This window comes from Ochotona curzoniae, unplaced genomic scaffold (assembly GCF_017591425.1).
Source record: "Ochotona curzoniae isolate NIBS_2020 unplaced genomic scaffold, NIBS_Ocur_1.0 scaffold_4683, whole genome shotgun sequence".
Classification (NCBI taxonomy): domain Eukaryota; kingdom Metazoa; phylum Chordata; class Mammalia; order Lagomorpha; family Ochotonidae; genus Ochotona; species Ochotona curzoniae.
Window position 1 is genome coordinate 4,970,720 of NW_024467121.1, and position 17,104 is coordinate 4,987,823.

Below are 17,104 nucleotides of genomic sequence, written 5' to 3' on the forward strand. Positions count from 1 at the left end.
AGATAGTCTAAAATATGTTAACAAGATATATGGCTTAAAAGAATACCAGGTTTTTGAATCTAGGAGGGGCCGTGGATGGTACAGGGTATGGAGCTATGCTCCCTCATTGGGCCTAGAGCATGAGGTTATCCACCTAAGAATGCTATGAGGATTCTGCATTCATGGTGCAATTGCTCTTTGTGGAAACACCACAAGGATCTTATGAAAAGATAGATTTTCAGATTTAATTTGCTGCTTATTTCTCATTGGCAGATTATTTATGCATTTTGACTGACATGGAAATGAACCTATTCCCCACATTTGACAGACTTATCTGAAAATTCAGTAGATACCCTTAGTTTTTTGACAGCTGTACTTTTGCTACAAAATAAGAATTTTACATCATCACAGTAACACAAATGCTGGACTTTAGACTCAAATTTCATTTTTCTTTCACATTTCAACAGCGTTAATAGAAAATCTTCAATTAACAAGAAGATTGATTCTGTATTTCATTGTGCTTTCCAAATCTTTGAAGCTGGAATAAAAACATAATCAATAGTAACATCTTACTTTCTACCATATTTATACACAAGTGTTTTGTTTGTCCACATTAGCAGAATTAACATGAAGAGAGATTATATTCTTTGTTTTCATATACAGGATTGTCTGAATACTTGTTTCTAACAGCATATTTTAAGTACAACTTGGCTTTCTACTTAGACGGTTTTCTTGTGTTGTATCACTAGTCTTTGTGACAGATTGCTCAGGTGACTCTGGAAGACTAATCAGGGTCGGATTAGATGGTGATTATGAACACACCTCAGGACCCAGCTCCAGTTGTTTCCCCAGTCTGTCACTTAGTCAGCATCCTTGTATGTGAACTGGGAGAACAGTAAGTGCCAAACATTAGTATCCCACTGTGAGTATTAGCCAGCATTTTATTATGCACTTGGCATCTGAACTGCAGACCTCTGAGATTGAAGTTCTCTGCAGCCTCAGAGATCAGACTCCTGTGTCTCAATTGTCTACAGCCAATCCTTATTTTCCAGTTGTTCTCTTTACATCTGTTTTATATCTTTCCAATCCCATCACTGGGCCAGGCCCACTTTTTTCTAAGATAAGCGTTGTATTTCTTACTGATTTCAGGAACCAAGGAGGGCAGAGATGATGAACTGCAACCATAAGTGTTGTGGGAGATCACCCAGCTGGCCACTGAGCTATTTTTTATTTCAGTTCATCTTAGATAAATAGAAGCTTTCGTAAATTTGTTTCCTCCTTTACTCTTCTCTCAGAAACATGATTAAATTTTTTAAAATTTATTTTTCTTGGAAAGGCGGATACACAGAGAGAAGGGGATACTGATAGAAAGACCTTCTTCTAGTGGTTCATTCCCCAAGTGGCCACAACAGCAGGATCTGAGCCGGTCCAAAGCCTGGAGCTTCTTCTGGGTCTCCCTTGCAGGTTCAGGGTCCCAAGGCCTTGGGCCTTCCTCCACTGCTTTCCCAGGCCACAGTAGGGAGCTGGAACCTGATACCCATATGGGACCTCAGTGCATGCAGGACAAGGATTTAGCCTCTGGGCTATTGCATAGATCCTTGTTAAGATGCAGGAATGTTGATGGTGCGCATTAGCTTTGAAGAGGATGTCTCAGATGAGTGGTTGTGCAGTCGTGCATTCATTTATTATTTTGTTATACAAAAGCTTTGGGTACTAGGGTAAATGTTTGGCTTAGTAGTTAATACAGCATGCCACATCATTGTGCGTGGGTTTGATACCCACCTCTGGCTCCAGAATCTGCCTTTTTGCCAATCCAGACTGTGAGAAACAATGGTGATGGCTCAGTTAGTTAGGCTCATGCCACCTACATAGGAGAAGTAGATTGCATTGTTAGCACCCGGCTTCAGACCTAACCAGTTCAGGTTGTTGGGAGCATTGGGGATGTTATCCTTGAGATAAGGGCTTTGTCTTTGTTACTCTACCTCCTTTGGATTTTTATTTATGGGCCGATATCCATAAGAATATGAATAAGACAAAGATTCTATTATTGTGGGAAGCAATTGATTGAGGCTTTTGTCCTATAAAGAATTCACCAGGACATAGTAAACAGAGGAAGCTTTACTGAGCACTCTGCAAGGGAGCAGCTGGCAGGCAGGACAGTGCAGGCAAAGTGCTACTGCTGCAATATGATTCATAATCTGGGACAGACTCACACACACACATACTCACACTCACACACACATCTGTACTGGTAGACTGTTGCTGGCTAAGGACTTCATCACTAGTAACTTCCCTGATGCTAAGGGCTTTCCCATCACTAGGGTTTTCCTTATTACCAAGTACACAAGGTGACCTCCACACGTTCCTGAATTATCTCAGAGTCAGGTGTGCTCTGGCTGTGCTGGGTGAACTTACAAGACTCAGCACACATTCTCATAGTCACACTCCGGGCCACATATCACCACATAGCTGTAGGCACAGGGAAAGGATACAGAAGAAAACCAGCAATGAGAAGAGACACATGAAGCAATGTCTGCAAAATCCGATGGCAAGTTTTCAAGAGTGCTTTCCAGACATACAAGACACATTTCATTTTTTCCAGCATTGAAAAATGAATTGTGATTGTCCATGTGAAACCATGTATATGCTAGAAATTCATTAACAACTCAGTCCCCAAGATTTTACTGGAGGATGGAGATACGCCTACCTTCTTTGCAGAAGGAATCCAAGTTCCAGAATCCTAGCAGTAGGCAATGATTCAATATGAAACGCATTGTTGTACAATTGTTGTAGGCATACGGGGCTAGGTTTATCAAAGGATGATGGGACCTTCACCTAGGTTTCACTTGGGAAGGACATTTGCAAGGATAGCAGCCTTTGGCACAATCTAATATTCAAGGAGGGCTGGGAATAAGGGTGTTTAAAGAACCAGGGAAGAGAATTATTGGATTATATTGAGCTCTGTTTTACTCAGGAGAGGTTCATTTAAAAAAATAGTAAAACAGTATTTGAATTGGATCTTTAAGGAGTTGTAAGATTTTCTAGTTTTGATGTGAGGGGAGGACTTTCATCCATAGAAAGAAAACTTTATTCAAAGTCGATGAACACTTGATTGAGAAATCCAGTATGGTGGGCAATGTAAAGACAGTGGAGGAAGACGTGGGAGAGTGGTTGGAGCAAATGTCAAATGTTTTGTAGTTGGGTGGACAGTGAGTGCCAATAGAGGCTCTAGTTATAAAGAGAAGTTAAACACTGGAAAGGTGTCTAGTAGCAGATGGAGAAACAACTGGTAAAGAAATAAATGGAGACCAGTATATGTAACCTAATACATCGCTTCTGGGAATAGAACAGGGACCAGTCCTCAATATGGTAGGCATAAAGTTCCCAGAAAGATTCAGAAAATATAATGGATGTCTCAGGCCAACTCTTCAGCATCTTTATGCAATTCACTCTACAGCCCTTACTCTCTGTAGGAATCTTATGCCCTAGAAGAGTCACTCAGATTCTCAAAACCACCTGGGGGAGGCAGTTAGGCAGTACATTATTCGATATAACGAAGTATATTAGCTTTTTTTTAAAGTGTAGGTTTTCTCTTTACTTCTGCAGTCAATTTACATGCAAAGTCAAATGACTCGCTACCTTAGCCCAATAATTCAATCTATTCGCAGATGAATCCAGCAGTAAATCTGCTTCCCTTCAGGAACTGGAATGCTATTGCAGCAGTGACCTGATCTGGTTCACTTGTAACGTGTAGACCAGGCTGCTCATCAAAAGATGTCATTCTGAGGGTCCCCAATTACATAAGGTGTGTGTTAGGTAATGCAGTTACTTTCTTGTAGTTTCACGTGTGTGTATTCTCTGTGTTATTTACAAGTAGGACTGAAGAAATTGATTAAAATATTTTCAGCCCGTACCTACTAATTAAATGAAGGTGTTTGAAAGTGACCTACATACAAATGTTTCCAATCTAGGGTAGCTTTCTTCCTTTTCTGTTTATTTCACAGCATAGAATATGAAAGGACAGAAGAGACTCAGAAGGTTTACACAGAATAAGATGAGGATACACGTGAGTTTCTCTTCTACCCTTGTATGAGCTGCACACTGTGGATTTCACAGTGTGATCTATTGGTTACACAAACAAATTCCTTCTTCACTCATATTTTTATTTTCCCTCCTCCTGTAAGCCTGTATTAAGATCACTGTACATGCTGTACAGAAATGCACATCTCTACAGGTTTCTTTCTCTCCTATATCCAAATGATGGTTATTAGATGTATTTAATGTCTCCATGAGCTGTCTGATTAATGATTATAGCCAAATATGTTGGAGAAAATTAGCTATGAAGGTTTTCCATGGTTGGTTTAATTAACCTACAATAGAGAGAAAGCAAACAATCTGCTCAACCAGACTATTCGGATAGCCCTCCTGTTGCTTTTGTTTTCCCTACAGCTGGGAAGGGAAAAGTTATATTGCATAGACCCTTCATCTTGCTTTTGAATGATTCATTTTGGTACTGATTTAAAGAACAATTTGAAATTTTTTATGAGCTTGAAAGCCCCAGAAATGCATGGTAATAATTTCCAAAGTGTAGAAACAAGCCCATTTTCCTGTCTTTCTGCATGGAAAACATTCATTTTGACTTTTTACATCTTCACTAAAAATCATTTGAATATAAGGCCAGCATCCATGCCAATTTCATACTCGAGTCTTGATTAACCAGGTACTTTTGATCTATGAGCACACAATACCATTTCCTCTGTTTCCTTCCTTATTCATAAAATGCCCAGAATCAAAGTACATTTGAAATGGTGACCAAAAGAGCAACAAAAAGGATATTTATGGAGGCCAGTGTCTATAGCTCACAAATTGTCTCCCTAGAAACCCCCTCAGGTCCTTTCTGAAAGCCTTGTTTACTCGTTGTAAACACAATTATAGGGAGCAGGTGATTGGCTTTGGAAGCTCCAGGTCTCAGTTACTGGGAGAAGCAAGCATGGGTTGGGGGGTGGGGGCACATCAAGCCCCAGTCTCTTGTGGCAGCTGTCAGAGGGACTGGTGAACCAAGAAAGAAAACATCCCGAAGCAGGGCTAAACAATGCAGAACAGCCCACAGCAGCCTGCAGAATTAACCTTGTGAGTGCTGGAGTCAGCACACTCTACTCTCCTTGTTCAGGAGAGTTCCCAGTGCTGCTGAAAAGGATGCATTGGATGACCACTGCCCAGGGGTATTTGACACATTTATCAGACTCCTCAGATGCCAACTAGTGGGAAAAAAGAGATTCATGCTACACAATATTTGAAGCTGCCCCCGCCCCCATTTTCTACTGTAAGAGGAGAGGATGAAAACAGAGCAAATTCAGAAAAAGGATTTTATACAGAAAGCTTTACCTGTCTTAAGGACCAGGACCCCAGATGGGAGTTAGGGGCCTAATGGGGATTTTGGCAAATGCTGTTTTGTTCTATGCTAGGAACATCTAGAAAGAAAACAGTGAAACCACTATTAGAAAATGAAAGATTTTATCCATTTAAAAGAAACCTGAGAATTACATTGAAATTCTGCTTAGGATATTTGAATGCAAATGAATTCTTTGAAGTTATAGGTGTGTTTCCTGATTTACTCTTTTGAGGACTAACAAAATTCTGGTTACAGCTATTGTGTGTGTGTGTTTTGTGTTTTGAAAACTGTTTTTCTCTCTGGGATCATTTAATCCATTTTCTGTATTATGTTTGCTCCCATTTTTTTAATCTAGATTGACTTTCCATCAGAGATCCCAGATACAGTTTCCATTGTCCCTTCATAGGTTTTTTTATTCAGAGTTGTGTCAGTGCCATACTCTGCCAAGAGCTACACAGATGCCTGCCTCTGAACTTGAGCTGAGTGTGCACTAAGAGATCTGATCTGGAATTTTCAGAATTTTACTGCTTAGCTTTGTTGTAAGCAGCCTCATATATTTTTGATAATGAGGCAGGGTGGCTAACTAAAGCCAATAAAATTGTTTTATGTAGCTTCATGGAGTCATAGGTCCTGGGGCCTGACATATCCTCGACGCAAGGTGTCTGCTCTTGCAGCTGAGGAGTTATCATTTTTATCTAAAATATGGGCCAACTAAAACGAAGAATGTTTTATGGATTTTGCTGGATCCCACAACCAGCAAACATAATAGGAGAAAACCCAGCCTACCAGACCAGAATCCTCGTGCAGTAGTTTTTCCATTAATTCATTCTACCTGCTCTGAAAAGTTTACTACCAGTTCACACATTCACTTGGATTAGTCAACCAACATCCATGAAGTAGTGTTCGGTGGGGCAACTTCATTGCAAATGGCATCTTTTGTATAGTGGGTAGATGTGTTTATTGAACACTTGTCAGTTGAGAGTGACTTAGTGACTGTATTTGACCAGTATGCATGTGAGTTCTTTCTAGATTTTCATTTAAATAAATTGAACACAATGCTGTATGTCTCTGACTCCTTAGTTCTCTCTTGTGGAGTTTGGTTATGTTGCTCTCTAGTCTTTTAAAGCTCTACATGAAGACGCCTGGTACTATATCTCTCTTGACTCTATCTACTTTATCCTCAGGTGGGAGGAGATCTTTTCTCGCCAAAAATGAAAAAATTCTTATTATCTATAAGAGTTGTTCGCACCTTGTTTGGTTGAAAAGAGCCAAAATTGGAAAGCTAGTGTTATGGCTTAGAAGGTAACATCGCTTCCTGTGACACTGGCATCCCATGTGGGTACCAGTTTGAATCCTGTTGTTCCACTTCTGATCCCAGTTCCCTGATAATGGTTCAGGAGTACCAGCAAAAGATGGCGCAAGTTTTTGGGGAGACCTAGATGAAGCACCTATCTCCTGTCTTTGGCCTGGCCTTACCCTGGCTTTTACAGCTATCAAGGGGGTGAACCAACAGAAGATTCTCTCTCCCTTTCTCTCCCTTCTTCCCCCTTTACCTAACTTTCCTCTCTTTTTACAACTCTGATTTCAAATAAACAAATAAATCTTTAAAAAGAACAGCGCAGCAATCATAACTATGATTCGTTTTGGGAGTTGATGGTGTTACAAGCTGCATTGAATGCAGTTTTTTGAACTGAAGGGAACATAATGAATATAATTAAATATATGTTCTTGGATAGTTTTGAACCCATATCCCAATATTTATCTCGTTTGAATCCATATACTACAAGTTATAGAAACCTGTTAATGCCTGTCTTCTGGGGATGGCTGGACAGGAGAGGACTGTTCTTAGAAACTGAATTGCCGATACTTTTTGCACACCCTCCCCTGCTGACCTACCAAAATGAAAGACTGGGAATAATGATTAAATCTAATTTTTCCTCCTGTAGTAGCTGGATGAACTGGGTCAGCAAGGCCAGTCCCTGCAGCGGGCTTTAAAATGCCTTTGTGATGGAATCTTCTTGTCTTTCCATCCATTTCTATAAATGCCTATCACGCTGTCCTCTGATACTACCCTGATGAGATCTCAAGATGAGAACAGCACAAATGAACAGACTCATGTGTGATGACTTATGGGGACATTACTGATTCAGTGGCTTTGCTGAAGCTGCAGAGTAGGTGACCACTTCTAGAGAAGGAAAATTCTGTGATTTATTTAAACTCTTCATGGTTGTTGTTGTCTACTTGCTGATCCATACGCCTCATGTAAAATCACTATAAACTTACACACTAATGTCTGACTTTTATTTTCAAATAAGCTCAAAACCACATTGTTTCCTTTGTTTGGATTGTAGCTTTCTTTCTCAGGATAGCTAAAGGATGTTTATGAAGGGTTTGTACAGAGGGGTGAGGGGAGGGAATAGCGATGCGTTCCTTGCTGCAGGGCTGCACATCTGTTTGGGGGTCTCAATGAGATCTGTATGTTTGCCATTGCCATGACCTCAACCATTTCCTGAGATCACATTCTACTCAGAGACATCCATGCCAGCTCAAAGTGGTCCATGGAGTCAGGCATCACTGTTAATGTTGGCTTCCTTTTCCCCATAATTAGCAGAGCTGTTTTTTCTTTAGTAGATACCATATGCATGATTCACAAGTGCAAATACATTTTCTTTTTCCCAAACAGATTGGCAGTATCAAGTTGCCCAGGTCTTCCCTCCAACAGAAGAAGACGTGAAAGTGGACTCACACACGTACAGCCACAGGTGGAAAAGGAACCTGGACTCTCTCAAGGGGATAGACACGAACCGGGCCAGCATGGGCCAGGACTCCCCAGATCCCAGAGGCTTCCCGGACCTGCTGCTGGATGATGGGCAGGACAACAACACTCAGATTGAGGTACTGAGGATCATGGGAGATTGAGATCAATCAGAGAATCTGATCCTTGTCAAATGTGCAACCTCTATGCAGATGTGGTGCTCTTGCACTCCATTGCAGAGGTTTGGGGCTATTTATGAAAGGCCACTGAGTTCCCTGGTAAAAGTACAAGTGAACTGCATAAACTCAAAAATCCATGACTCAGTCATGAACTCAGTTACTAGTGAAACAGACAGACCCGGGATGGTGGGGGTGATGATGGCAGTAAGGAGACTATACACACATGGTTTTAGGGAAATCTGAATCAACCCTATAAGACTTGGGCAAAGAAGTAGCCACATCACCTGGTGTGTGACATGTGCGCAAAGTGCACAGGCTGTGCAGTTTCCATGGATGTGGTCAACCTCACTTTGAGAGAGACATTGCACATTGTGGATGAGGCTTTGCCTAGGAGTGACTGTTTAGATAGGGACTTGGTTAACTGAGAGTTCACCTGGTTGCTCGCTTATTACCGGAAGAAGAGAAGAACATTAATGGGAGAATGAATTTTTACCAGCAAAGCGCAATGGGTTCTTTCCTCACCTTAGTGTAGAAACAAAAAACCAAGAAACAAGTGCAAGCAAAAAAGAATCTTTATTCAAAGCAAAGCAACAGGAAAGCACTGCCTCATGAAGAAGTAGGGAAGTAGAGTGTCTGACTGGACACGGACTTCAGTGGACACAGTTTGGGCTTTTAAAATTTTGTTTATTTTTCCTTTCTTGAACATAAGGAAGAGTATGGGGGACCCAAGGTTTATAGGTTGATGAATGAGAACATTCAGGTGACTATCTTATCTTTTTCTGGGAGCATGGCCTGCACCCTCCCACTCCATAGTTCTGGGCAGAGAAGCAAAAGGGAAATTCCATTTGCTTTGGTTGCCTTTGGCAACTGCAAGGTCTTGCTTTGCCCAGCCAGCCTGTCCAGTACATGCAGACAGTGAACTGAGAGATGGGGTGCAAGAATTGGACATCCCCTCACCCCATTCTCTAAGAACTTTTCTCAGATAAAAGACTTCTATCGCTCCGAGTAGAGCAAGTGTGGACAAACTGAGATGACTGGCCACTCTGCTACTAGAAGTTTATTCTTTGTTACAATTAGAGTTTTGAATGGAGATGGAGGATGGTGGGAAAGTAGTGTGTGGAGTGCAGAGTGTAGAGTTTGCAGAGAGGACACATTTCAGAAAGATTAGTTAGGGTTGCTCAGAGGACTCTGAGACATTGTTTCAGTTCCTAATTTTCCATAGTTGTTCACTTCACAAACCATAAAATATGACCTTGTTGTCAAATGAACATGATTAAAAGACAAACAAGTAAAATTTGCAGAAATAAGTGAAGACCACCCAATCAGCACAGACATGTTTATGCTGTTGTTTCTTTTTGCTCCAGCAAGGGGGTTGGCCACCATGCTTGTCTTTGGTACTCAGAAGCAAGTGAGGGAAGATGATGGTTTTAGTAATCCAAGAGAGGGCCTGTATATGCCGTGGCTGAAGGTGATCAGTGCAGGGAAGCTAAAGGGAGGCTGCTTAGAAACAGACTCTTACATGAGTAGCTTGAGGAGCAGATGGCTTACTATGGTCGGACATGAACTGAAAGTGGGGATAAAACTTAGGGAAGCCCTCAGCTGTTCATCAGGCCCTGACCATTCTGGGATGACTGTTGCCAAGATGATTGGCCTTTTGGGACTCTACCATAGAAATTAGTCCCACACTGTGTGCTGTTTATTCTTTTGCAATTTCAAGTTTGAGTTCCTGCTCTTCCAGGTGACAGGCTTGCAGTTTTCAAGAGCTACACACCATTTCTTCCACTGCATCATATAATGAGTTCCTGAAGTACCCATTATTTAGGAAGAGTTTGACTTCATACAACATTTACCATGCAGGCTTGAAAATAGTGTTTTTTTCTCCCTCACAGTGAGAGGGGCTTCAGAAGACTTAATGCACTAACAGCCAAAATTCTGGATGTGTGAAAGCCCTGTGCATGGCTGTGGATAATCTGTGGCTGTTTTGTCCCCTGGCTGCTGCAGCCAGATCTCTTAACCAGCAACATCAGGTCCATCAGGAGCAGAAGTCCTAAGACATCCATAAAAGGCCCTTGTGACTCCTGCAGGGTGTCTTGTGCTTTTGGTGATAGTGTTGTTACAGCAACGTAGTGCAGTCTACGGTGATCCCTGCTGAGCTGCTCTTTACTGGGGTGCCATAGGAAGATAAGAGCCACACAGGATACAGAGCCAATAATGTTGTGCCCAAAATTGACCTAAGACTCTGAAGGGAGAACACAGCTTCCTAAAAATTCACCATCTTGTTGGTGGGTAATTGAATTTTCCTAGGCCCTTGTAACAGAAAATCTCTATGCTCAGCGATATATGACTGCTCTTCAAAAATAGCCTGACATGGCTGCAGCTAGAATTTTTGTTGTTCATTGAACTTTTCTCATGTCTTTTTTAACTGAAGCAGACCATTGAAAGTCCATAGATTTGGATTAGTGTAAAGGAGTGGGGGAAGGTTGGCTCAGAGAGCTTAGGTGGTGGGTTTTCCTTCTTGGCTCTGATCTGCTGTCAGGCAGTGTATGGGCACCATCTGCTTACTGTTTCCAGCAGCCTCCTGAAATGTAAATCCTCATGCTCATGAGGCAATCTCAGTGATGTTTACATGAAGGTAATTTCAGATTTGGGGTTAACATTGCCATACTGTCTCGCATTAGTAAATAAAGGTGCTAGCATTCATACCTGGGATTGCCAGGCTCCAAGCTTATCCTTCCACTTGACTTTACTGTCTCTAATGAAATGAGAGCAAATGATATCTGCATTAGAAGTGATTTTTCAAAATAACAGCCCCCAGTTATCCATAGGAGAATAATTTTGGGATTTTATTCTGGCTAGATGGAGAGAAGGGGGGAGACAGAGGGAGAGATAGAAGGAACTAGAAGGAAAGAGAGAGATCCCATGTGCTCATTCACTTGCCAAATGCTCACAATAGCTGGAGTTGGGCCAGCCTGAAGCCTGCACCCAGAACTCAGTCCAGGTATCCCATGCGGATGTTAGAGACCCAACTACTTGAGACCTTATCCACTGCCTTCCCGGGTGCACATCAACAAGAAACTGGAACTCGAGTCTAGGTACTCTAATATGGGACCGAGGCATCCACAAAAGCTCACCTTAGGAGTCTTTTCTGGAAACAAAAGTTGCATAACAGCACCAACTTGTTAAGAAATTCATATATACTGTTGGGGTTTTAGGTTGATGGAGGTGATTGGCAACCAGAAGTTTCCTAAGTAATTTCTTGGTACTGCCGCTGGCTTTGGAAACTTCTCTAGAAATTTTGCTTATCCTGGCCTTTGAAATAGTATTGTTGAAGAATGTTGCATCTATATTGGGAAACTAACTTTCACCTAATTGAGTTAAACAGAAATAGGAGAGAAAGGAACTAAATGCTCTCTGATGGGCATTGTGACAAAAATCGTATTTGTAAATGGGCGTTTTGGTTTACATTGCTTAATATCAAGACTGCATATGAGAGAGAATGTGGTTTTTTTTTTCATTATATGCTTTCAAAGTTTGTTTAGGGATCAGAATTACTTTATGGAGCATCTGTGGTTCTACTTGTTGCTGTTAAAATCATTTTTGTTGCAGTGAGTCCAAAACAGTCCAGAACAGCATTCCTGTCTGGTATATTCATGTCTCCTATTGTAACCCGCTTTTGCCAAACCTCCAAAACAAAAGTAAGCAAAACCCAAAGAATACAATATAGTGTTTGCTGCTTTGCTACAAATTCCTCCTGAAATAAACTGAGACTGCTATTCTCTATCTGCTGCTTAGTGACATTCTTTATTTCTGACTGCATAAGTGCAGATAATGGAGATATTGGGAAACAGTTTATATCGAAGATGAAGAATTTCTGTAAAAGTAGTCTGCTTATTGTTGTCTGCTTTTGCTATTCTTAGGAAGATAGAAAGTTGTCTTAAAGCCAACTGTATTTCCCGTTGGGTATACGGGACCCAAGAGTTGGCCAGTCAGAGCAGCTGGCACTGTCGATCTAATTGTTGATTTTGGTGACATCTTTCTTCTAGCTCAAGTATCTGTTCATGTGCGCATCTGACTCCATAGCCAGGTGAGAAGAAAAGTAGGAATTCAGCATCAAGTGTCCAGAAGCAGCCATTAAGCATGCTGCTAGTTTAGTAGTGTTCAGGGAGTACCAAGGTTCATAGGACTTCAGGGTGTTGGAGTCCATTTATGGCTTGTCCTTGTTTGAACAGCCTTTGAGCAGTCCTTTGGCCCCACCTGCTCAGGGGTGCATCTTCTCTTGTAGGCTTGATGCCCTTCTAGGTCCTTGCTTACAGCTTCCAGTGCCACATCAGCGCCCAAGAATGGGGAGCTCCTCATCAGCTTTGCTGAGAAAAGATTCTTGCCTCAGGAGGGTTAGTGACCCTACCCTGTTCCTGCAGAGCAGTGTGTGCCACTTACAGTTCTTGACTTTATGGAAATCAACCACAAACTCCTTTACAGGACACCAACTTTGTAGTTTGTGTCACTCATTTACCTGCATGGATTGCAAGTGATGTGACCTCTCTTTTCAGACAAGGTTTATGAAATGAATTGTAGAGTTTGTTTTTTGTCATGATTCTCAAGCCCTTGGGTGATCTAAAAAAAGGATTTTTAAAATTGAGCTTATAGGTCACAAATGTGCAGCTTAATAATGCAAATGAACTCAGTTATTGTGAGAGAAGGCAGTGCCTCTGAAACTTTAACCTGCATACAAATCACCTGGAAGTCAGGTGCCAAGTCATATTCTGATTTCTCAGTGCTAAGCTGGAGCTCTTCTGATGCAATATGATTCTAACAAGTTCCCAGGTGATGTAGCTGCACTATTGATTTGCAAGGTGCAAATTCACCAGCTTTAGCTACTGGATTTCAAGGTATGTGGTGCACTGGTTGTCACTTGGGAAACCAACATTTATGGTGAAATGCCTGGAAAGCACCCCAAATCCTCCAGTTCTCATGTATCTTCCTGCTAATTCACATCCTGTGAGGCAGTAGACAGTGGGTCAAGTGCTTGGATCCACTTGGAGGACCTCGACTGAGCTTGTGTTGGACAGGCCTAGACAATTGGGTAGTGAATCAGCTGATACATCTCTGTATCTCTAACTTTAAAATAAGATGAAGATAATAAATAAAAAATGTTAAGCAGTTGCAAATATAGCTAAGAACTATTGTATCATCCATCTTTGAGTTAAACCTCAATCTGAAAAAAGTATAACTGAGAATAAGCAATAAATCCAATGTGTGATAAGTTTAGCTAAAAAAATAGAGACAGTAAGTTTTTCTGTTAAGTTCATGTGAGAAGCTCTTAGAATGTCTGCTGTGGCACACAAACGGTCAGTTTTGTTGCATCTTATTTTTGAAGTTGTACAATTAACATGTTTATTTTAAAAGTTATGAATTACTAATTGCCGCATAGCAAGTTGTTGTTTTGGTTCTATTAGTGTAACTGAGCAATCTGATTAAGAAGAAAAAAGTGACAATGTAATTCATTTGCCCATTGTTTTACAGGGAAAAAGGTAAAATTTTAATATCTATGTGGGTAAAATCTCCATGTATGTTGAGAGACTATCTGATTATCCTTAGATAAGGAGAATACTATTTTTGTGTGTTTTAACCTAAAATAAACTTTTGTAGTTTTGGAGTTCTGACATTAATGTTAAAATATCCATATAGTATTGTGAGAAGCAAGAGAAATCATTGCCTTTTAAAGAAATACACTAGAAGCACCAACATTTTCAGCATTCGCTGTTGAGCTGACTCCCTTTCTCAGGGTTGCTTTCTGTTTTGTAAAATCCTAGAAGATAGCACTTCTTTGGAAGAAGAACATTGTAATGCAGATTTGTGGCAATTTTTTGAAAAGAAAACCAAGCACAGTGAAAAGCTCTGTTCCTGTGATTGTTAAAAATGGAAAGAGTTGGTAGAGATTTTTTTTAAGTGATACATTTCTGTTCTAGAGCACCTTAAAGTGTATGGTACCAGCATGTAATTATCAGATCAGAAAGATCTGTCCAAAGGATGCTAAGACTAACCCTGAAGAAGAACACATTTTTGATGTTGAAATGCATTGAAATTTTTCATATGTATGTGTCAGACTGTGTTCCACAGAGGATAAGAAATCAGGCTTTGAGAACGCATGCAATTGAATAGTAAGAGATATATTGCACATGTTAACGATCCCTGATACTGTACACGGTGAACATCAATACAAAGAAAAATTGTCAGTCGAGCCAGGTCATGAACAGTTAGAAGATACCCAGATATCAATATAATTCTAGATAGAGTTTTGCATTGAGAGGTGGCAGCAAGATTTTGAATTCCTTTATGCATGATGCTTTGATATCAGTGATTTATCAGGGAGATACTGGAAAACCACTCAGATTTTAAGCAAGAGTGAGCTGGAATTAAACCACTTCCTGCGATGCTGGTATCCTATATATGCCCTGGTTTGCTCTCCAGTACTTCGTTGCCAAACCAACTGCCTGCTAAGTTGTCTGGGAAAGGAGTAGAGGATGGCCCAAGTGATTGGAGTTGTGAAATTGGTGGGGAGAGACGGGGAGAGATTTGAGTAACATTCCTGGCTCATAGCTTCTACTGGCTGTAGCTTCTGGTCGTTAGGAGAGTGAACCAGTAGGTTGAAGATGTCTTTCTCTTCCTATCTTTCTGTAACTCTGCCTTTCATGTAAATAATTGAATCTTCAAGAAAGAAAAATGTTAAGTTGGAAAGGGCAAGATGCATGGATGCCCCTATTGCTGGGGTCCCCATGAGGTCTAGATCAGAAAGACCACAGCTGGGACTGGAGAGAAGAGTTAAATTTAGATGAGATTTGTGGGGTACAAGGAGACACTAGTTAGGGGAAAGGATTCGGATGACTGTATACATTTCAAAAATTATTAAGATTTTGAGTCATTAATTTTAGTCACCCATTGTGGCCAAAATCTGAATGATTTTTTATTGTTTGATTGACTGTTAGGGTGCTGCGGAGATCTGTCACTGCCTTCACTGGCAGAGTGGCTTGCCAGATCTTGACAGCCCCCATCTGATGTGAGTCTGGAATCGGCCTCATTTCTTAATCTGTGTATCACCGAAGGTTGTTTTTGAACTGACAGCAAAATCTATTTCAATTTCTTCTGTTTTCATCTTTGTCAAAAACGTGTATTTTTAAGCTTCTAATTTAATCCCATTCATTTTCTTTTAGAATATTGATGAAGACCTTTATTTTGCAAAGGCAAAAAAAATATGCTTGGAAAATAGTAGATCAGGCAGAAGTGATATCTGCAATTATTGCTCATCCTTTAAAAAGATAATGAGGATTAAAATAGAGTGTCATATATCTTGCTCAATTATAGATTATTCCTGGTTTGACATGTCAGCTCTTTATGGAAGCAAAAATGGAAAAAAGATCTATAACTGTCCTTCAGAGTCCCGTAGAGAATAACTGGATTATCTCTGCATTTCTTCCCGATAGCTGGTTGACTTTATTTACGGTAATAGTGTAGATAAGCATCCACAGAATGACACAAAGAGGTGGCCAAGTTATTAAGTGTGTTGGTCATAAAATTTATTTCAGCAGTAGAGTTGTGTTTCAGTATGAATAGAAGTCTTGCATTGCCCATGTAGCAAACGAAATGTAGTCTTTCATTGACCCATCTCCTACAGGATTCTGGGATGAGTTATATGAATATTACCTTGAGTTTCTCCTACGTAAATTCCTTGGTCAATGATAGTAAGTCCACTATATCCTCTCTCTGCATTAAACAATGGTAGGGAACCTCTAGTGCCTGAAATACCAGTAAGTATTAACAAGCTAAATTTCTGTTTTATCATCTTAAGTTGTTTTCTTTACCTATGAATAAGACATCCAGTGTATGTTTTTGTGAAAACTGTTTTTATTATAAAAATCAAAGTTTTATTTCACATGAAGGCACTAAAGCAGATTTAGTGTAGTTAAAGAGCTCTTTATTTACAAGGTAAGCATGCATATACTTATATTTAAATTTATATTTATTTCATTTGCTTTTTCATAAAGAACTTTGTTAATGTATGTCTCTGTGCCCTATTCAAGGAAGAGATCAAATATTCTAGAACTGGTGGTAACATTTGCAATGAAGAGACTGTTGCTGTTTTCTTCTGTGCTGGCCTGAAAGACAACTTTGTATATATCCCCTAGCGGTGCATAGATGTCCGCCTCTGTCTGCAAGTGAGAGAAGAATTGAACTCTGCAACCCTTTGGGAGCAGTTGTTTTGAACTATTTCCATGTGGCATTTGAAGCAGGAGCCATTAAATTGAAGTAATAGTTTTGGATCCATTAAACTGTATTGAATGAATGAATGAATCAAACAAGGCCGAGACTGTTTTTCTTTCACGAGTAATTTCTAGCTCTTTTATATAATTCACATATTTATGCAATTGCTACCTTAAAGAGTAGTTACAGAAAATGCCAATATTCATCTTTTAGGTGCTTTTTTATTTCTGTCAGCCTGTGTGCCCATTGTCTACTGATATTACCTTACAGTCATGATGCAGTTGCCACATGCAACCAAAATTTGAAAGAATAATTTACAAAGTAAAATCTTGCTTCAATTTTAAAATTTCGTTTAGTCACAGCATCTCTTGTTAAGTAAATCTTTCAGGTACTTGCAAAATAAGAGAAAAAGTTTTATTTCATGATAGAATTTTGTACTTAGAAGTAATACTGGTTAAACCATTAGGTTTTAATGAATTACAGCTTAGAAATGTTTATAGATAGTTGCATTGGTATTGATTCTTAGATTATACTGCTCCT

At 40.1% G+C, this 17,104-nt stretch overlaps 1 protein-coding gene across 2 annotated transcripts in view; it reads left to right on the top strand.

Annotated features, from left to right (window-relative positions):
- Positions 1 to 17,104, top strand: part of PLXDC2 (plexin domain containing 2) — a 400,824-nt gene that overhangs the window by 157,508 nt on the left and 226,212 nt on the right. For both annotated transcript variants that reach the window (XM_040967893.1, XM_040967894.1), the window contains exon 2: positions 8,055 to 8,266. In XM_040967893.1, coding sequence (XP_040823827.1) covers positions 8,055 to 8,266 — 212 coding nt within the window. The remainder of the gene's footprint in view (positions 1 to 8,054; positions 8,267 to 17,104) is intronic.